At 38.5% G+C, this 23,160-nt stretch overlaps 1 protein-coding gene across 2 annotated transcripts in view; it reads right to left on the reverse strand.

The window, feature by feature from the left end:
• The window catches only part of DENND4C (DENN domain containing 4C), a 128,530-nt gene that overhangs the window by 90,472 nt on the left and 14,898 nt on the right, over window positions 1-23,160 (reverse strand). For both annotated transcript variants that reach the window (XM_079926087.1, XM_079926086.1), the window contains exon 2: window positions 5,152-5,473. In XM_079926087.1, coding sequence (XP_079782213.1) covers window positions 5,152-5,456 — 305 coding nt within the window. In that variant the 5' untranslated portion in view covers window positions 5,457-5,473. The remainder of the gene's footprint in view (window positions 1-5,151; window positions 5,474-23,160) is intronic.

The raw sequence follows: 23,160 nt of genomic DNA on the forward strand, positions 1-23,160 counted from the left end.
TGGGTTTTATTCTAGGGACAAGGAACTCAGTAACAGAATTACTATTGGTAGTAAAACTGATACTATAACTTGAGATTACCTTACGTAAATAAGATAAATAAGTAACGTATTTATGATTTAGAAACCAAGATTTTCAGCTAAGAGAAACAAGATAAAATCCAAAATGAGTTCAGTAAGATTTTAATGTTAAAATTTGAAGTTGAAATATGAGTATGAACTCATGATTTATATAAATATTTATTTATATAAAAAATAGACACCTCAGTAACAATGAATACACATAGCTCCAAATTTTGATTGACATAGCAGTCAGCCGGAAAGGGCTCCCACTGGCCAAACCTGGGACAATTTGGGCAAAAAGAATAAGGATTGCAATTGATTTTTATCAAACGGAATAAATTAAAATTCAGTTCCTCAATTATACTCAAAGAAAATTTAAAAATCTGTCTCATTAAAAAAAATGACGGGCTTCCCTGGTGGCGCAGTGGTTGAGAGTCCACCTGCCGATGCAGGGGACATGGGTTTGCGCCCCAGTCTGGGAAGATCCCACGTACCGCGGAGCGGCTAGGCCCGTAAGCCATGGCCGCTGAGCCTGCGCGTCCGGAGCCTGTGCTCCGCAACGGGAGAGGCCACAATAGTGAGAGGCCCAAGTACCACATTAAAAAAAAAAAAAATGAGGCCAAGAGAATAGGAAAGCTCTTCATTATGATAAAATGCCAATTAAAAATGTATTTTTTAAATGACAGTGTTAGAAAAGTCTCATTTTACATCCCCCCATACAAGATCTAATTCAGGCAATGACCAATGGAAACAGTAAGTGAAAAGGTGTTAGGGGACAAGATATTTAAACAATGCCCACAACTCCACAAATTACTTAAATAACAGAAAAAATAAAAATGCCTTTACAATAGATAGCAAGCCATTAACCATTTTAACCAAGTGACTGAACTTAGCATCACTAATTATGGGACAATCTGTCATTACATGCTTTTCTGATGCTAGCGCTATCTGTAAGTATTCTTGCCAAAAATATTTAATGTACATTTAACCCAGACTTTAAACCTAACACCAGTTTACAGGAAATACTGACAATAAAGGAACAAGTTAAATGATGAGGAAACAATCAGATAAATCTAGAATGTAGGGCATTCTATAAAACAAGTGGCCCAGACTCTTCAAAATGCCTATATATCACAGAAAAATGTTGGGGAATGTTCTAGATAAACAGACTAAAGAGGTACAATAACCAAATACAACAGGTAAGCCACGACAGGATCCTGGATTTTTTTTTAAGCTATAAATAAACATTCTTGAGACGACTGCAAATATTTGGCTAGGGAGTGGATACTGAAAAATATGATGGAATTATTAATTTTCTATATACCATGGTCATTAGGAACATGTCTTAAGGGATGCATGGTGAAGTATTCATAGGAGAATTGTTATGATAGCTTCAGTTTAACAAAAATATTGGAAAATGTTAATTTGTTGAATCTAGATGGACAGTATATTGTTCATTATACTACAGTTTACCATTTAGGAGAAAAGGATACTGGTGTTTATTACAATATTCTGTTAACTTTTCCGTATGTTTGAAATTTTTCAAAAACCAAAAGTGCTGGAAAAAAAAATTCATATGAAAGTCAATCAATCTGATAAGTGAAGGAAGATAAAAACTTTGTATAGTCTGTGATTCTTTATCTCAAAAAACACATCTGACATATACAATAATATAGTGACCTGATTAAATTACACTTTATGGAGTATTTGAAATTATGAGGGAATATCAGATCTTACATATTGTAACTTAACATCTTTTCCAGGAAAAAAAAAACTGTTATTTTTATAAATATCTCATCTTATTTATAAAACAGTCCAAAAGGTCAAAAGTTTGACAACTCTGTTTCATATTTAGTTGAATGAGATGGGTACCTGTCTTTATACTGGCTAACAGGTTTTTCCAAACCTCACTAGTATGCTTAATTGAGGGGAAAGAGGGGAGAAAAGACCAAATCACCAGATATTAACAATTATTTGATCTGGAGAGAAACTTTACCACCATGATCAGCTAAAAGACGACCGCACGCTCAAGCAAACCTGGATCAGTCAACAGAAATTAGAAGCCTTAGGGAACTGCAAGATATATATGAAAGAGCCGCTTGCAACCTGAAAGCATCTAAGTATGATTATCTAAGTCATCATTTTTAAGTTATGCCCCTGAATCACAAGGAACAACAATCTTTCAGAGACTTATACCCTTTTAATTACAACTATATGGTGGGAGGTCTGGGGATGAGGATGTGAACAGATAACCTTTAAAGGATGGCTAACAGAGAGAACAGTGAGGGCTGGAACACAAGTAAGTCCCTGGGGCTGGTTTCCCTTCAACTGACATGAATATTATCAAACTTTTATCCTATACCCATCCTATTATGGATATTACCTATCTTCTTAAGAAAACCACAGAGAAAATAAAAGAACTGACAGTAAAACCTCTCAGTCCTATATTTTCAACCCTTCCTTCTCCATTGGTTTCTTCCCTTCAATATAAAGATGTTCAAGGTTCTCTCCTGGGAGAAATGTTAAAAAATAGCCCTGGACTCTGTTTCCCCTCACCTTCCAGGTATCCTAAACCATTGCTGCTGGGGATTTCGTTAAAATACAGATTCAGTAGATCTAGGGCAGTGCCTGAGATTCTGACTCTCTAACACACTCACAGGCCCTATGGACAATACTGGACCATGACAAAATAGCAAGGCCCATAACTATCTTCTCTTTCCCTTAAAGTCACGCTTTCAAAAAGAAGCCTCTATAACTCCAATTCCCAATCATGCTCCATCCTTCCTAAACTGGCTCTTATGTCCACTAATCTTATAAAGTTGTATGACCCCCACTGCAACTGTACTGACTTGAAGGAAAATTGTAGACGCTAAATAGGGTGATATGTACTATACTAAAGGAGTTAAAGTAAAGTAAGATAAGGGCAAAACATCCTTTGGCTTTGGAAATTTGAACATAATGAGGACCTTGGGACAATTTCACCAGAGCTCTGTTGGAACAGTAAAGGAAATGATGAACAAAACAAGTGGTGGTCAAATGTAGCAGCTCACTACCGTTCTTAATATCAGAACAACTATGAACAGAACCACCAGCAACCAACTCTTTAAAAAAAAACATTTCGTTGGGCAATCAGGGTAATTTGGATATATGATGATATTCAAGAATTAATCACTTTTTAGGTGTGGTATTATGGTTACATTAAAAGAAGGACTCAATGTTAAGAAACGCAAACGATGTAATACATCACATTAATAAAATGAAGGGAAAATCCACATGATCGTTATCAATTAAAAAAGAAGAGGCAATTGACAAAACCCAACACATTTTTATGGTAAAAGCCCTCATAAAACCAGCAATAGAAGGGACCTTCCTTAACATGATAAATAGCATTTATGAAAAACCCATGGCTAACATCATACTCAATGGTGAAAGACTGAAAGCCTTCCACCTATGATCAGGAATGAGAAAAGGATGCCTGCTTTCACCACTGCTATTCAACACTATACTGTTAAGTTCTAGCCAGAGCAATAAGACAAGGGGGGCGTGTTTGCGGGGGATAAATCAAAGTGCAAAGGAAGGAATAAAACTATCTCTATTTGCAAATGACATGATCCTATACAATAAAAAGTCCCCCCAAAATCCACAAGAAAGCTATTAGAGCTAACAAATTCAGCAAAATTGCAGGGTATAAGATTAACACATGAAGTTGATAAAACCCACCTGTGTTGCCACACATCCGAAAAAGAACAATCCGAACAAGAAATTAAGAAAATAATCCCGTTTATAACAGAATCCAAAAGAATGAAATATTTAATAAAATTAATTAAGGAGGGACTTCTCTGGTGGTGCCGTGGTTAAGACTCTGTGCTCCCAATGCAGGGGGCCTGGGTTTGATCCCTGGTCAGGGAACTAGATTCCACATGCATGCTGCAACTAAGAGTCTGCATGCCACAACTAAGGAGCTGGGCGAGCCACAACTAAGGAGGCCACCTGCCACAACTAAGACCCAGCGCAACCAAATAAATTAAATAAATATTTTTAAAAATTAATTAAGGTGAAAGACTTGTACACTAAAACCCATAAAACAGTGCTAAAAGAAATAAGACCTGAATAAATGTAAAGAAAACTCATATAGTTGGGAAGACTTAATATGGTAAAGATGGCAATACTCCCCCCAAATTGATATGCAGATTAAATGCAATACCCATCAAAATTCCAACTGCGTGTTTTGCATAAATGAACAAATTGATCCTGAATATTTCCCAAGATGCTCTCAAATACATATGTTTGTACTAACTGATGGTAATTATAATGAGCAGAAGAGCTTAATACATGACATGTATATATGCTAAAGTATTACAGGTATTCTAAAAGCACATCTTATATAAAGAAGAGTCAACATAGACATTTTTGGAGAAAAAGCTTTTACACAGAAGAATGATCTTCATTGGCTGTGGACTAGACACTAAATACCTTATAACAACTATACTCCTTCTAAACCGTAAATGCTTTGCTCCTGGCATTAAAAACCACACAGTGCAATTGTATTTTTCATCTTTTGTGTGTGTGTGTGGCCATGCCTCACGGCATGCAGGATCTTAGCTCCCCAACCAGGGATCAAACCCGTGCCCCCTGCAGTGGAAGCAGGGAGTCTTAACCACTGGACTGCCAGGGAAGTCCCAATTGTATTTTTTAAAACAGGAATGTTCCTTTGTTAAATGAGTTCAGAGCTTCACAAAAGCTCATCGCGTAACCCAACTAGCTCCTTAAAAATATACTGTCTTTTATTATAGCTTTTTGCTCTTTTATGTTTAATTAATAAGCTTATCTGATATGTACAAACAGAAATGAAATCACATTTCAGGCTCTAACGCCTTCATTTCAATATACTTTTGAAAGGAAATCATCTAATGACTCAATCCTATACAGAGAAATTCAGTAAGGATGGACAGAGATACATATATCTTACTATACTTGATTTTGAAGTAACAAATAATAATAGAACTATCAAGGATTTTGAATTTCTATTGCCATGAACCTTAAATAAATTTTATTCTCTTCACTATAGCAAAAGAAAATAAGTCACCGTACCCAATGTCAGTAAGGGGTGGTTTATCTCTCCCTCTTTTATAACAGAGGAACAGTTCTGGGCTTTTCAGACTTCCGTAGTTCAAGTTTGCCTGCAGAGCTGACGGAGTGGCTTCAACACAGGTGTAACCCTCAGGTACTGTTTCCCCAGCTGATTTGTTAATAACTGCAATATCTGTAATTGGAGCTTTAGGTCCAGTAGACTTAGTATCTAAACGATTTATTTCTTGATCCAAAAGAGTAGATGTATCAATGAGACCTGCCACAACAAAGTAGTCAGTCACTCTTGGCCCTTTGTCTTCTATCATGGCTGCTTCTATATATCCTAGAAGAGAGGAAGAAAAAAAAAAAAGACATCAATTAAATAAAATGCTTTATCCTAACTCACTAAGTTAAAATACTCCTGAGTTAACAAGTGATTAACAGGCACATTTCCCAGTTGGATTTATAATCAAATTGTTATTCTGTAGAAGAAGACTGTTTTTTTAAAAAAAATACTTGTTCTTAAAAAATAATAATAAATTTATTTATTTCTGGCCACGTTGGGTCTTCATTGCTGCGCATGGGCTTTCTCTAGTTGTGGCGAGCCGGGGCTACTCTTCGTTGCAGTGCGCAGGCTTCTCATTGAGGTGGGCTTCAGTAGTTGTGGCACGTGGGTTCAGCACTTGTGGCTCACAGGCTCTACAGCACAGGCTCAGTAGTTGTGGCACACAGGCTTAGTTGCTCCGCAGCATGTGGGATCCTTCCAGACCAAGGCTTGAACCCGTGTCCCCTGCATTGGCAGGCGGATTCTTAACCACTGCGCCACCAGGGAAACCCAAGAAGCTTGTTTTGATATCATCTTGTCAGCTTTTACCTAGTATGAAGTACAAGTTTACAGCATCGATTCATTTGTAATGCAACTATGATCCTATTATGTGCCTAAGGCCCTGTTAAGGATAATCAAACTATCAGAAGTGGGCTACGGTGCTTTCCTTTCAGCAAAATGCACATAATGAACAAAATTCATACTATTTTTTAAATGTCATTCTCTTTTGAGTTACAGAATTCCTAGAGCGAACTTCACATTTAAACAAACGAAATGAGTTCATCATGAATTATTCAAAGTCTAACAGAAAAGATAAAGGTACTAGTAATAAGCATAATTAAACCAGTCTCTTAATCCAATCAGGAGTCTGTCCCTATAGTTAAAAAACTTTATGTAAACACTGTGTAAACTAAGTAAGTTTAGGGGTCATTAACTATTTCATATATAGATACCAGACAGAGCATAAAAAACCATAACCAAAGAAGACAAAGTTATACAAAATACATATTAACAGGGCCTCCCTGGTGGCGCAGTGGTTGAGAATCTACCAGCCAATGCAGGGGACAAGGGTTCGAGCCCTGGCCTGGGAAGATCCCACATGCCGCGGAGCAGCTGGGCCCGTAAGCCACAACTACTGAGCCTGCGCGTCTGGAGCCCGTGCCCCGCAACAGGAGAGGCCGCGACAGTGAAAGGCCCGTGCATCGCGATGAAGAGTGGCCCGCCTTGCCGCAACTAGAGAAAGCCCTTGCACAGAAATGAAGACCCAACACAGTCATAAATAAATAAATAAATAGATTAATTAATAAAAAGCAGTTTCTTTTTAAAAAAAAATACATATTAAGAGACTTAGGTAATACATGGTAGAAACCTAGAGAATATGAACACTGAGTCAAGATTTCTATTATCTTTAAACTCAATACCTCTAAAAATAAAATTAAGCTTTTGAAATTTTATTTTCTTTAAATATTTATTCATTTATTTAGTAATTTAGGCTGCACTGGGTCTTAGTTGCGGCATGCGGGCGCTTAGTTGCGACATGCACGCAGGATCTAGTTCCCCGACCAGATGTCGAACCCGGGCCCCCTGCATTGGGAAAACAGTGTCTTACCCACTGGACCACCAGGAAAGTCCCTGGAATTTTAAATATTTCTATGGATTTTACGTGCTTTTTAAATAACTTTACTGAGGTATAATTTACATACAAAAAATGCACATATTTTAAAGAGTACAGTTTGGTAAGTTTTCACAAATGCATACACCTGTGAAACCATATCACAATCAAGATGGTGAACACATCCATCAACATCCAAAATATTCTTGTACCCCTTCATCATCTCTCCCTCCCCAGGCAAGGAGTGACCTGCTTTCTGTCACTGTAGATTAGTTTCTAGAATTGATATAAACGACATCATACAGTATATTCTTTTTTGTCTGGCTCCTTTCACTCATTGTAATTATTCTGAGATTCATCTATGTTACTGTTTATATCAAGTTCATTCATTTTTATTGCTGAGTAATATTCCACTGTTGAATATACTACAAAATGTTTATCCATTCACCCATGTTAATAAACATACAGGTTATTTTCAGTTTGGGGCTATTATAAAGCTATCATGAATACCCATGTACAAGCCGTGTGTACGTATGCTTTCATTTACCTTAGGTAAATTCTAAGATGGAATGGCTAGATCACCTGGTAGGCATATGCAATTCTAAAAAAGTGCCAAATAGTTTTCTGGAGTGAGTATACCGTTTTACATTCCTATCATCAGTATATGAGAGTGCCGCTGTTCCACATCCTCTCCAACACTCTATAAGGTCAGTCGTTTTAATTTAAACTAGATTCTACTATGTCTACAGTGATACTTAGCTATAGTTTTAATTTGTATCTTTCTAATAACTAGTAATGTTGACCACCTTTTCATGTGCTTATTTTCCATGCATACATTATCCTTTTCATACATCCTTGGATTCTGTTCACTAAAATTTTGTTTGAAATTTTATATATGTTAATGAGGGATACTGGTCTATAGTTTTGTTTTGTTTTTTTTTCCCTCTTGTAATGTCATTTATCTGGTTTTCACATCAAGGTAATGTCAGTCTCACAGAATGAGTCGGGAAGACTTTCCCCCTTTCAATTTTCATGAAGAGTTTGTATAGAATTGTTATTATGTCTTCCTTAAATGTTTGATAGAATTCACCTGTGAAATTATCTGGGTCTAGAGTTTTCTTTGAGGGTAGGTTTTTTTTTTGTTGTTGTTGTTGTTGTTTTTGCGGTACGCGGGCCTCTCACTGCTGTGGCCTCTTCCATTGCGGAGCACAGGCTCCGGATGTGCAGGCTCAGCGGCCATGGCCCACGGGCCCAGCTGCCCCGCGGCATGTGGGATCCCCCCAGACCGGGGCACGAACCCGCATCCCCTGCATCGGCAGGCGGACTCCCAACCACTGCGCCACCAGGGAAGCCCTGAGGGTAGGTTTTAAACTATAAATTCATTTCCTTTAACACATAGGGCAATTCAGATTACGTATTTCTTCTTGAGTAAACTTTCATAGTTTGTGAAGGTCTTAGTCCATTCAGGCTGCTATACCATAGGTTGGGTGACTTATAAACAACAAAAAATTTACTTCTTGAGGCTGGGAAGTCCAAGATCAAGGCACTGGCAGATTCAGTGTCTAGTGATGGCTGGCTTCCTAGTTCATGGAGGGCTCTCTTTTCACTGTAACTTCACAGGGTGGAAAGGAACAAGGGGTCTTCCTAGTCTCTTTTAGAAAGACACTAATACCATTCATGAGGGTTTCACCCACATGACCAAAGCACCTCCCAAAGTCCTACCTCCAAATACCATCACAATGGGGATAACGTTTTAACGTAAGAATTGGGAGAGGGCATACACGTTGAGTCTATGGCAAGGAATTTGTCCATTTCATCTAAGTTGTGTAATTTACTGTATAAAATTCTTCATAATATTCCCTTATTATCCTTTTAGTATCTGTAGATTATGTAGTGATGTCACATCTCTCATTCTTGATATCAGTAAGTCTGTGTCTTCTCTCTTTTTATCCTGATCAGTCTGGCTAGAAAACTGTCAATTTTATTGATCTTCTCTAAGAACCAGCTTTCAGTTTCACTGGTTTTTTTCTATTACTTTTGTATTTCATTGATTTCTACTTGGAACTTTATTACTTCCTTTCCTCTGTTTATGTAGACTTTTTTTTTTAAGATTTATTTATTTATTTGCCTGTGCTGGGTCTTAGTTGTGTGCACACAGGATCTTTGTTGCCACATGCGGGATCTTCGTTGCGGCATGTGGGCTCTTAGTTGCGGCATGTGGGATCTAATTCCCTGACCAGGGATGCAACCCAGGCTCCCTGCATTGGGAGCCCGGAGTCTTAAACACTGGACCACCAGGGAAGTCCCTATGTAGACTTTAATTTGCTCTTCTTCTTCTACTTTCCTACGGTGGAAGAGGAGGCCACTGATTTGAGATCTTTCTTCTTTCCTAATGTAGGTATTTAGAGCTAAAATGCACCCCCCCCCAACAATGTTTTAGTGGCATCCCACAGATTCAGGTATGTTTTCTTCTTATTCAGTTCAAAATATTTTTAAATTTCTCTTTCTTATTTTCTTTGACCAATGGCTATTTTTTGTTGTTGTTGTTGCGGTACGTGGGCCTCTCATTGTTGTGGCCTCTCCCGTTGCAGAGCACAGGCTCCGGACGCGCAAGCTCAGTGGCCATGGCTCACGGGCCCAGCCGCTTCGCGGCATGTGGGATCTTCCCGGACTGGGTCACGAACCCGCGTCCCCTGCATCGGCAGGCGGACTCTCAACCACTGCGCCACCAGGGAAGCCCCCAATGGGCTATTTAAAGTATGTTTTTCAGTTTCCAAATTTTGTACTTGGAAATTTTCCAAGAATCTTTCGGTTACTGACTTCTAACTTAATTACACTGTGCTCAGACGATATACTGTGTATGACTTGAAGTCTTTTACATTTATTGAGATTAGTTTTATGGCTAAGAATATAGTCTATTTGATAATTATACAATGTGCATTTTAGCAGAATGTGTGTTTTGTTGTTGGACAGAGGTCTAGAAGGTTATTAGTGTTGTTCAAATCTATATATCCTTGCAGATTTTGTCCGCTTGTTCAATCAATTATTAACAGAGTGGTATTCAAACTATAGTTCTGACTATAATTATAGATCTGTTGATTTCTCTTTTCAGTTCTATCAGTTTTTGCTTCACGTACTTTGAAGCTCTGTTATTAAGGGCATAACTATTTAGAATTACTACATCCTTTCGATGAACTGACCTTTTTATCATTACAAAACGACCTTCTTTATCTCTGGTAAAAATGAGTCTGTATTAACAAAACCTTTTAAAAAATATTAAAATATTTATTAAAAACTTAGATATATAGTTAAATATCATTAGACTTCATTTTCCAACTATAGCCAAGATAACCTTTCAGAATCAATTTCATTTCACCTTACTGTTTAGAATGGCATACATTTTAATAAATACTGTTAATGTCAACAAAATACTATTAACTTCAATTTACAAGGCTAAATGTAGTTTACAAAATTCTTCTCATTGTAACACAAAGAGTTTTTTAAAGGTTCAAAACTATGTGTTCCTTGGTGTTCCAAGCCATACAGAATGAAAAATGAACACTGTTTAAACCACAAAGAAACTAGAGTATTATCAAAGTTATTTGCTACATTAAAGCAATTTAAAATAGCACCTTAGTGATTCCATTTAGAAAGCATTATCAACATCAGTTATGCTGGCTGGATCATGGAGCTACAAAATTGAAAAAGCAAGTCATTTCAGATAAAATCAGTTTCTTTTTAAGAACACAAAGCAGTGTAATTCTCTACTGTTGCACCTGCAACTGAAAGTTTTGTAAAGAAGGAGGGCTGTAAAGAAAGGCTGAAAACACAGATGCTTTAAAGGGGTCATACAGGATATAAGAGTTGTGGGAACTAGAGACCACAGGCAGCCACTACTGGTCAGATCCATCCAACTGTTGCCAAACAGACTGGGCAAAACCAGAATTTCCTTTTTGTCTTTTCAAGGGAAGCCAAAATAATCCGGATTTTTTCCCCAACATTCCAGGGTAGAACTCTTGTGACCTAAACATGTGTCATCTACCTCTCGTGCCAAGTGTGACTGCCAGGGCCTTAGAGAGCCCAGTTAGTTCCTTTCCAACTTTACCCTGACTGTACAGACTCGAGCATTGGAATAATCTAGATTTTTAATGTAAATCTCCAAGTTTTAAAGTATCAGCAACTAATTCAAAATCCTAGAACACTAGTAAGTTCAAACAAAACACATAAGCAGGCTATATTCACTCTAAAGATTAAATATCGAGAAAAGAACAATTTCTAAATTTCATTTAAAAAATATTGACCTGGTTAGGGACTTCCCTGGTGGCACGGTGGTTAAGAATCCACCTGCCAATGCAGGGGACATGGGTTTGAGCCCTGGTCCGGGAAGATCCCACATGCTGCGGAGCAACAAAGCCCGTGTGACACAACTACTGAGCCTGCGCTCTAGAGCCTGTGAGCCACAACTACTGAGCCCACGTGCCACAACTACTGAAGCCCGCACACCTAGAGCCTGTGCTCCGCAACAAGAGAAGCCACCGCAATGAGAAGCCCGCACACAGCAACGAAGACCCAACACAGCCAAAAATAAATAAAATCAAATAGATTTTTAAAATAATAATAATATGCATAAAGAGAAAGTGCAATGTGGTAAATGGTACTTCATGGTCCTATAGATCTCAGTGAAGGGTATAATGGAGCGCATTACGATAGTCCAAATCTTGCTCAAAGTAAAAAGTTTTTATTAAAGCAGTTCCTATCCTTTGAGGTTTCAACAAAAGTATAGGGGGAAATGGAGGAAAGTGGAAAAAGTATGAAAATAAGAGTGAAATAACACTGCTTTCAACTCAAGAAGTATACAGAAAAGCATCATTGCTAATCTGAATATTCCCAATTTTAGCTACACTCTCTACAATGTTGGAAAACTAGAATATAAAATGTGCTAAATTATTTTGTATATATATGTACATATATTTGTATATACATATATGTATATGTACACAGAGAGAGAGAGAGAAATACAAAGACCTGATCAATTCTCCCCCAGGGAGTTTTTTCCTTTGTTTTCTTTAAAAGTTAAATCAAACCTAAACTTTATTCACTTTGAGCACAAAGTAACAGAGTAAAATAACACCTCACAAGTTTCTGAAACTCAGCTATCTGGCAACCTCACCAATTCATATACAGCCAAGAACCAGCCATTAAGAACTGCCATAGATATCACCAAGCAGCAAAACATACATACTTAGTGCACTTCAGTCTCTCATTCAGAGTCCGTTTAATGACAGTTTATTTTTAAAATTCTGTTAAGTTTATTTGACTACTAAATACACAGTGGAAGTAATAACAAATTAAAAGGAAGAGAGGTAAACACATTATCAGATCAAAAAATGAATCCATGAAGAAGCGAGGGAAATATTTTATGAAACAGAAGATGACCTAAAGGCATACGTTAACTAGATCCTTAACTGCAAGAGCCCTACACACCTCAAATAAACCTAATGGGTATCACTGCTTTACAAATGCTCTATAGCATGTATAATCATGTCATCTACTTATAATGGAACGGTTAACTTACTGATGAATTCTTTTCTCACCTTTATCTACATACTAAATACTAAAATCATATATACTAAAATCCTATATAATCCTAAAAAAAAATCTAACCTCTATTTTGTTTCATTAGCCAATTTCCAAGCTAGTACCACCCACAGCTAATTATAACAGTTCTGTATGTTTTTTGATGTGGTAGATAAACTCCCTCTTCACCCTTTTAAAAACTTTCCAGGCTTGTCTGGCATCTTTGATGAGGGTCACATTGAGCTTCCAGCGGCTTCAGGGGTGTCTTTAGGAGTCAGCTCTGTGGCAGAAGACATCAACTCCAAAATCAAGAACTATCAGCCTGCTCCTTTTGACAGCCACTTCCCCAACCAAAGCCAGACCAGGACTGCTGGCGGAACTACCTAGGCTTCCACCACTGTGAGAAGGCAATGTCTGCTAAAGGAGGTGATGTCCCCATGTGTGAATGATACTGGTGTGTGTACAAGTCTTTCTGCCCTATAGCCTGGGTGTCAACCTGGGATGACCGCTGGGCAGAAAGCATGTTTCCAGGGAAGATCTGAACTGGCTCCACCTCTCCTCTTCTGTCCTCCATCCTTCTGCTCAGGGTGGTGAAGGGGGACCTGGGTACATGGTGATCCCCACCCTGGGATCCTGAATCATGGCTTAACTAATAATAATTACTCATTGGAAGAGTGGGAAAAAAAAAAAAACTTTCCAGGCTTACTCATCCAAGCTTATCAAGTTTCAGGAGGAAAAAAGTTGAGATCTCTGTTAGGAACAACTCTAAAACCCAGATTATTTAAGGAGAACAGCCAACTTTACAATATTAAGTTCTCCAGTCAAGTGCATACGGTATGGTTCTCCATTTTATTTAGGTCATTTTTTTTTAAGCCTTTAAGTAAAGTCTCATGATTTTCCTCACCCAAATCTTCTACATTGTTTGTTAGGATTATTCATAAGTATTTTACAGTTTTGTGGCTAATGGGAAGGAGCTCTTATGTTTGCCAAACAATCATTACTGGTACATTAATAACCTATGACTGAGTCTCAGACCTTGTTCTAAATGCGAGGAATTAAAGCAATGAAAATACCAAATGTCATGTCCTTATGGAGCTTACATTATAGTTGGGAAATAATCAGTAAATAACTATAGACTTATAAATAAATAATTTCACAAAGCATACATGCTATGAATAAAAATAAAGCAAGATATAGGGAAAGAAAGTGATAATGGAAGTGCTTATTTTTACACGGCAGTCAAGGAAGATCTCTTTGAAGAAGTAAGAAGGAAAAATCTGAGCAGGGGTTGAAGTGAAAGGAAAGACTAAATCATATGACAACAGAAAACATTCCAAGCAGGAAGAAAATTTTTTAAAAAGCCTAAGGGCAAGTAAATACCTTGATCTTTGAGGAACAACAAGAAAGCCATGGTTCTGGAGCTTAGGGGACTATTGAAAGATGAGGTCAGTGAAGGCAGAAATCATACAGGACCTTTTAGGCTAGGTAAGGTCTCTAGATTTTATTCTAAACACGCTGGGAAGCAACTAGCAGCCTCCAGATGACAGTGCTGTGTCTTTAAAAAAAAAAATCACAGTAGTTGCTGTACACAGAGTAGAGGGAGAAAAGAGCAGAAGTAGGGAGTGCAGTTAGAAGGTAACTGTAGCAGTCCAAAAGAGAGATAATAATGGCTTATATTAAGGCAAAGGAGTGGGAGTGACAAGAAATGGCAAGATTTGAGATACAGTTTAAAGGTAAAAATGCTACTGATGGATTGGAGGTATGAGGGAAAAGAGAAACTAAGAATGACTTCCAGTTTGTGGCCTAACCAAGTGGGTGGATGGGGGTGCCATATATTGAGATGGTAAAGTCTGAGGAAAGAGTAAGTTTGAGTAAATACACCCAACATTCTGTATCGGACAAGTTAAGTCTGAGATGCCTACTAAAACATTCAAGCGGAGAAGGCACTCCAATACAGTGTGGCATTTGATAAAGATATCAAGGCTGGAGTCAATAGTGAATTAATGATACTTATAACCACAAAATTAAATAAGATACCCTAAAAAGTGACAAATACTGACACAGAAAAGGCCTAAGCCGAGGGCACTCCAACTTTTTTTTTTTTTTTTTTTTTTTGCAGTACGCGGGCCTCTCACTGCTGTGGCCTCTCCCGTTGCGGAGCACAGGCTCCGGACGCGCATGCTCAGTGGCCATGGCTCACGGGCCCAGCCACTCCGCGACATGTGGGATCTTCCCAGACCGGGGCACGAACCTGCGTCCCCTGCATCGGCAGGCGGACTCTCAACAACTGCGCCACCAGGGAAGCCCCACTCCAACTTTTGAGGCAAGGGAAGAGAAGCTAGAAAACAAGACTGAGAAGGAAGTCATAAATCAGACAAGATTCAGGATGACATAGCATTCAGAAAACCAAGTGAGGTTTTCCCAAAACTAGGGACCGATCAATCGTGTCAAATGCTGATGAGAGGTAAAGAACTTTAAGACTGAGAACACTGACTAGAATGGGTTTAGTTGGTGAAGGTGTAGAAGAGCCAGCCTGGAGCGAGTTGGAGAGAAAACGCAAAGTAAGAAAATAGAGACGATAAGTATGAGCAAGTCTTTGCAACAAATTTTTCTCTACATGAGAAAGAAAGGTGTGTGTGTGTGTGCGTGTGTGTGTGTGTGTGTCTGTGTCTGTGTGTGTCTGTGTGTGTGTGTGTGTGTGTGAGAGACAGAGAGACAAAGACAGATTTTGAGATGTTACAGCATGTTCTTACGCTTGCAAATATGATTCATCAGGAAAGAAAGATGATGCAGGGCACAGAAAGGATAACATCAGAGGCAAAATCCTTAAATAGACAAGAAAACACAGCACAGATGGAGGACTTGGCATATACAGAGAGAAAGAGAGAGAAAAAAGAGTAAGGAAAGAAAAGAGAGTAAGTAGTCTTCTTAGTAATGAAAGTGGAAGAGCAAAATGACTAGGTAATACTGAGGGCACAAGGGATATTCGTGGCCATAAATTTAAAGTGAGACCAGTCAGCACTGTTGTTTGTTTTCTCCAATCACACTCAGCTGCTCAGGTTCAAGGGAACACAGAGTTCGCAACGAATTGTGTTTTATCAGGGCTGAAGTTTTGCCCTAATTACAGTGAAGGAAGAAACAAGAGAGATGATAAACTGACCCCACAAAATAGTACAGAACATTAGCAGGCATTACCATTTTTATTCAATGAATCAATGTAATTGGGTAAGGAAAGAAGTTACTGTATGAGGTGCATGATGGACAGTGCAAGAGTTGTGTGACTAATGGCCTGGTGGTCTAGATAGAATCCAAGAAGTGTCAAAATATGGTATCAAAGTATGTGAGCTGGCAGAAAAAGAAATGGAAGTCAGAATTAGATGCTTAAAATACTTTAAGTTATAGATCTTGATGATAAAGTCTAGGGTAATGGCTCTCTATTCTAACTACACATTAGAATCTAATAGAATACTTACTAAAATCAGACCAAGAAAATAAGAATTTCTGAGGGTGGCACACTCCCATCAAAAATTTTTAAGCTGCCCAGTTAATTGTAATATACAGTCAGAATTGAGAACCAATAGTCTTGGGTGTAGTTGAGGCAAGTTAAAGAGAAACCTGCAATCTGCAGATTCAAGAACATCTAATGAAGTCTTGTTCTATTATTCCCAATATAAATAAAAGCATGAGCTATGTTCTAAATATTTTACATGCATTAACTCATTTCATACTCCTAACAACCCAACAAGGTATAACTAGTATTATCCCCTTTTTTAATGAAGAATGGAAGAGAATGAAAGTATACAAAATTAAAACTCCTAGGTAGTATATGAAGTACTATAACACTATTTGTAGGTAAACTGCTGAAAGTTAAAGATGCATATAATAAACCCTAAGGCAAGTACTTAATAAAAAAGATGTATAGTTAATAAACCAATGTGGAGATAAATGGAATAGTAAAATACACTCAATCCAAAAAGGAACAAAAAGCAGGACATTAAAAACAGAGAGAGGGGGCTTCCCTGGTGGCGCAGTGGTTGAGAGTCCGCCTTCCAATGCAGGGGACACGGGTTCATGCCCTGGTCTGGGAAGATCCCACATGCTGCGGAGCGGCTGGGCCCGTGAGCCATGGCCACTGAGCCTGCGCATCCGGAGCCTGTGCTCTGCAACGGGAGAGGCCACAAGAGTGAGAGGACTGCGTACCGCAAAAAAAAAAACAGAGAGAGAAACCTTAAGAAAACAGGAGCTGAACCAAGATGGCGGAGTAGAAGGACGCGTTTTCACTCCTTCTTGTGAGAACACCAGAATCACAACTAGTTGCTGGACAATCATCGAAAGGAAGACACTGGAACTCACCAAAAAAGATACCCCACAGCCAAAGACAAAGGAGAAGCCACAATGAGACGGTAGGAGGGGCACAATCACAGCAAAAGCAAATTCCATAACTGCTCGGTGGGTGACTCACAGACTGGAGAACACATACCACAGAAGTGCACCCACTGGAGTGAAGGTTCTGAGCCCTACGTCGGGCTTCCTAACCTGGGGGTTCGGCAACGGGAGGAGGAATTCCTAGAGAATCAGACTTCGAAGGCTAGTGGGATTTGATTGCAGGACTTTGACAGGACTGGGGAAAACAGAGACTCCACTCTTGGAGGGCACACACAAAGTAGTGTGCGCATCAGGACCCAGAGGAAGGAGCAGTGAACCCAGGGGAGACTGAACCAGACCTACCTGCTAGTGTTAGAGGGTCTCCTGCAGAGGTGGAGGGTGGCTGTGGCTCACCATGGGGATAAGGACACAGGCAGCAAAAGTTCTGGGAAGTATTCCTTGGCATGAGCCCTTCCAGAGTCCACCATTAGCCCCACCAAAGAGCCCAGGTAGGCTCCAGTGTTGGGTTGCCTCAGGCCAAACAACCAACAGGGAGGGAACCCAGCCCCACCCATCAGCAGTCAAGCGGATTAAAGTTTTACTGAGCTCTGCCCACCAGAGCAACAGTCAGCTCTACCCAAACCAGTCCCTCCCATCAGGAAACTTGAACAAGCCTCTTAGATAGCCTCATCCACCAGAGAACAGAAAGCAGAAGCAAGAAGAACTATAATCCTGGAGCCTGTGGAACAAAAACCACATTCACAGAAAGACAGACAAGATGAAAAGGCAGAGGGCTATGTACCAGATGAAGGAACAAGATAAAACCCCAGAAAAACAACTAAATGAAGTGGAGATAGGCAACCTTCCAGAAAAAGAATTCAGAATAATGATAGTGAAGATGATCCAAGACCTCGGAAAAACAATGGAGGCAAAGATCGAGAAGATACAAGAAATGTTTATCAAAGACCTAGAAGAATTAAAGAACAAACAAACAGCGATGAACAATACAATAACTGAAATGAGAACTTCACTAGAAGGAATCAATAGCAGAATAACTGAGGCAGAAGAAGGGACCTGGAAGACAGAACGGTGGCATACACTGCCGTGGAACAGAACAAAGAAAAAAGAATGAAAAGAAATGAAGACAGCCTAAGAGACCTCTGGGACAACATTAAATGCAACAACATTCGCATTATAGGGGTCCCAGAAGGAGAAGAGAGACAGAAAGGACCAGAGAAAATATCTGAAGAGATTATAGTAAAAAACTTCCCTAACATGGGAAAGGAAATAGCCACCAAGTCCAGGAAGCGCAGCGAGTCCCATACAGGATAAAACCAAGGAGAAACATGCCAAGACACACAGTAATCAAATTGGCAAAAATTAAAGACAAAGAAAAATTACTGAAAGCAGCAAGGGAAAAATGACAAATAACATACAAGGGAACTCCCATAAGGTTAACAGTTGATTTCTCAGCAGAAACTCTACAAGCCAGAAGGGAGTGGCATGATATACTTGAAGTGATGAAAGGGAAGAACCTACAACCAAGATTACTCTACCTGGCAAGGATCTCATTCAGATCCGATGGAGAAATCAAAAGCTTTACAGACAAGCAAAAGCTAAGAGAATTCAGCACCACCAAATCAACAACAAATGCTAAAGGAACTTCTCTAAGTGGGAAACACAAGAGAAGAAAAGGACCTACAAAAACAAACCCAAAACAATTAAGAAAATGGTCATAGGAACCTACATATCGATAACTACCTTAAGCGTGAATGGATTAAACGCTCCAACCAAAAGACACAGGCTTGCTGAATGGATACAAAAACAAGACCCATATATATGCTGTCTACTAAAGACCCACTTCAGACCTAGGGACACATACAGACTGAAAGTGAGGGGATGGAAAAAGATATTCCATGCAAATGGAAATCAAAAGAAAGCTGGAGTAGCAATTCTCATATCAGATAAACTAGACTTTAAAATAAAGAATGTTACAAGAGACAAAGAAGGACACTACATAATGATCAAGGGATCAATCCAAGAAGAAGATATAACAATTATAAATATATATGCACCCAACATAGGAGCACCTCAATACATAAGGCAACTGCTAACAGCTATAAAAGAGGAAATCAGCAGTAACACAATAATAGTGGGGTTACTTTAACACCTCACTTGGACAGATCATCTAAAATGAAAATAAATATGGAAACAGAAGCTTTAAATGACACAATAGACCAGATAGATTTAATTGATATTTATAGGACATTCCATCCAAAAACAGCAGATTACACTTTCTTCTCAAGTGCGCACAAACATTCTCCAGGATAGATCACATCTTGGGTCACAAATCAAGCCTCAGGAAATTTAAGAAAATAGAAATCATATCAAGCATCCTTTCAGACCACAACGCTATGAGATTAGAAATTAATTACAGGGGAAAAAACATAAAAAAGACAAACACATGGAGGCTAAACACTACATTACTAAATAACCAAGAGATCACTGAGGAAATCAAAAAATACCTACAGACAAATGACAATGATAACACAACAATCCAAAACCTATGAGATGCAGCAAAAGCAGTTCGAAGAGGTAAGTTTATAGCTATACAAGCCTACCTCAAGAAACAAGAAAAATCTCAAATAAATAATCTAACCTTACACCTAAAGGAACTAGAGAAAGAAGAACAAACAAAACCCAAAGTTAGCAGAAGGAAAGAAACCATAAAGATCAGAGCAGAAATAAATGAAACAGAAACAAAGAAAACAATAGCAGAGATCAATAAAACTAAAAGCTGGTTCTTTGAGAAGATAAACAGAATTGATAAACCATTAGCCAGATTCATCAAGAAAAAGAGGGAGAGGACTCAAATCAATAAAATTCAAAATGAAAAAGAAGTTACAACAGACACCACTGAAATACAAAGCATCCTAAGAGACTACTACAAGGAACTCTATGCCAATAAAATGGAAAACCTGGAAGAAATGGACAAATTCTTAGAAAGGTATAACCTTCCAAGACTGAACCAGGAAGAAATACGAAATATGAACAGACCAATCACAAGTCATGCAATTGAAACTGTGATTAAAAATCTTCCAACAAACAAAAGTCCAGGACCAGATGGCTTCACAGGTGAATTCTATCAAACATTTAGAGAAGAGTTAACACCCATCCTTCTCAAACTCTTCCAAAAAACTGCGGAGGAAAGAACACTCCCAAACTCATTCTATGAGGCCACCATCACCCTGATACCAAAACCAGACAAAGATACTACAAAAAAAGAAAATTACAGACCAATATCACTGATGAATATAGATGAAAAAATCCTCAACCAAATACTAGCAAACTGAATCCAACAACACATTAAAAGGATCATACACCATTATCAAGTGGGATTTATCCCAGGGATGCAAGGATTCTTCAATATACGCAAATCAATCACTGTGACACACCATATTAACAAATGGAAGAATAAAAACCATATGATCATCTCAATAGATGCAGAAAAAGCTTTTGACAAAATTCAACACACATTTATGATAAAAACTCTCCAGAAAGTGGGCATAGAGGGAACCTACGTCAACATAATAAAGGCCATATATGACAAACCCACAGCAAACATCATTCTCAATGGTGAAAAACTGAAAGCATTTCCTCTAAGATCAGGAACAAGACAAGGATGTCCACTCTCACCACTATTATTCAACATAGTTTTGGAAGTCTTAGCCTCAGCAATCAGAGAAAAAAAAGAAATAAGAGGAATACAAATTGGAAAAGAAAAAGTAAAACTGTCACTGTTTGCAGATGACATGATACTATACATAGAGAATCCTAAAGATACCACCAGAAAACTACTAGAGCTAATCAATAAATCTGGTGAAGTTGCAGGATACAAAATTAATGCACAGAAATCTCTTCCATTCCTATACACTAATGATGAAATATCTGAAAAAGAAATTAAGGAAACACTCCCATTTACCACTGCAACAAAAAGAATAAAATACCTAGGAATAAACCTACCTAGGGAGATAAAAGCCCCGTATGCAGAAAACTATAAGACACTGATGAAAGAAATTAAAGATGATACCAACAGATGGAGAGATATACCATGTTCTTGGATTGGAAGAATCAATATTGTGAAAATGACTATACTACCCAAAGCAATCTACAGATTCAATGCAATCCCTATCAAATTACCAATGGCATTTTTTACGGAACTAGATAAAAAAATCTTAAAATTTCTATGGAGACACAAAAGACCCCAAATAGCCAAAGCAGTCTTGAGGGGAAAAAATGGAGCTGGAGGAATCAGACTCCCTGACTTCAGACTATACTGCAATAATCAAGTAATCAAGTAATAATCAAGTAATAATCGGTAATCAAGACAATATGATAGTGGCAGAAAAACAGAAACATAGATCAATGGAACAAGATAGAAAGCCCAGAGGTAAACCCACGCACCTATGGTCAACTACTTCATGACACAGGAGGCAAGGTTATACAATGGAGAAAAGACAGTTTCTTCAGTAAGTGGTGCTGGGAAAACTGGACAGCTACATGTAAAAGAATGAAATTAGAACACTCCCTAACACCATACACAAAAATAAACTCAAAATTGATTAGAGACCTAAATGTAAGACCGGACACTATAAAACTTTTAGAGGAAAACATAGGAAGAACACTCTTTGACATAAGTAACAGCAAGATCTTTTCTGATCCACCTCCTAGAGTAATGGAAATAAAAACAAAAATAAACAAATGGGACCTAATGAAACTTCAAAGCTTTTGCACAGAAAAGGAAACCATAAACAAGACAAAAAGACAACCCTCAGAATGGGAGAAAATATTTGTAAATGAATCAACAAAGGATTAATCTCCAATATATATAAACAGCTTATGCAGCTCGATATTAAAAAAACAAACAACCCAATCCAAAAATGGGCAGAAGACCTAAACAGACATTTCTCCAAAGAAGATAAACAGATGGCCAAGAAGCACATGAAAAGCTGCTCAACATCACTAATTATTAGAGAAATGCAAATCAAAACTACAATGAGGTATCACCTCACACCAGTGAGAATGGGCTTCATCAGAAAATTTACAAACAACAAATGCTGGAGAGGGTGTGGAGAAAAGGGAACCCTCTTGCTCTGTTGGTGGGAATGTGAACTGATACAGCCACTATGGAGGATGGTATGGAGGTTCCTTAGGAAACTAAAAATAGTATTACCATATGATCCAGCAATCCCACTACTGGGCACATACCCAGAGAAAACCACAATTCAAAAAGACACATGCACCCCAATGTTCACTGCAGTACTATTTACAATGACCAGGTCATGGAAGCAACCTAAATGCCCATTGACAGACAAATGCATAAAGAAGATGTGGTACATATATACAAGGGAATATTACTCAGCCATAAAAAGGAACGAAATTGGGTCATTTGTTGAGACATGGACGGATCTAGAGACTGTCATACAGAATGAAGTAAGAAAGAGAAAAACAAATAGCGTATATTAATGCATATATGTGGAACATAGAAAAATGGTACAGATGAACGGGTTTTCAGAGCAGAAATTGAGACACAGATATAGAGAACAAACATATGGACACCAAGGGGGAAAAGCGGTGGGGGGCAGTGGGGGGTGTGTGATGAATTGGGCGATTGGGATTGACATGTATACACTGATGTGTATAAAACTTGGGCTTCCCTGGTGGCGCAGTGGTTGAGAGTACGCCTGCCAATGCAGGGGACACGGGTTCATGCCCCGGTCTGGGAAGATCCCACATGCCGCAGAGCGGCTGGGCCTGTGAGCCACAGCGCTAAGCCTGTGCGTCCGGAGCCTGTGCTCCGCAATGGGAGAGGCCACAACAGTGAGAGGCCCGCATACCGCAAAAAAACAAAAAAAAACCTTATAACTAATAAGAACCTGCTGTATAAAAATAAAAAAGCTTAAGAAAACATAGTTGTCTCAAACAGTGATACCTATCCTGCTCCCATTAGCAGAACAAAGTTCATGATGGAGTCGTACTGAACTCTCTCTTTGGTAAATATAAGTGGTCAAGTGCCCTTTTCTTAGCTCAAATAAAGTGACTTTTCTTCAAAGATTAAAAAAAAAAAAAGATAGAAAAATAATACACGCAA

The sequence above is a fragment of the Stenella coeruleoalba genome (genome assembly GCF_951394435.1).
Source record: "Stenella coeruleoalba genome assembly, chromosome: 7".
Taxonomy (NCBI): domain Eukaryota; kingdom Metazoa; phylum Chordata; class Mammalia; order Artiodactyla; family Delphinidae; genus Stenella; species Stenella coeruleoalba.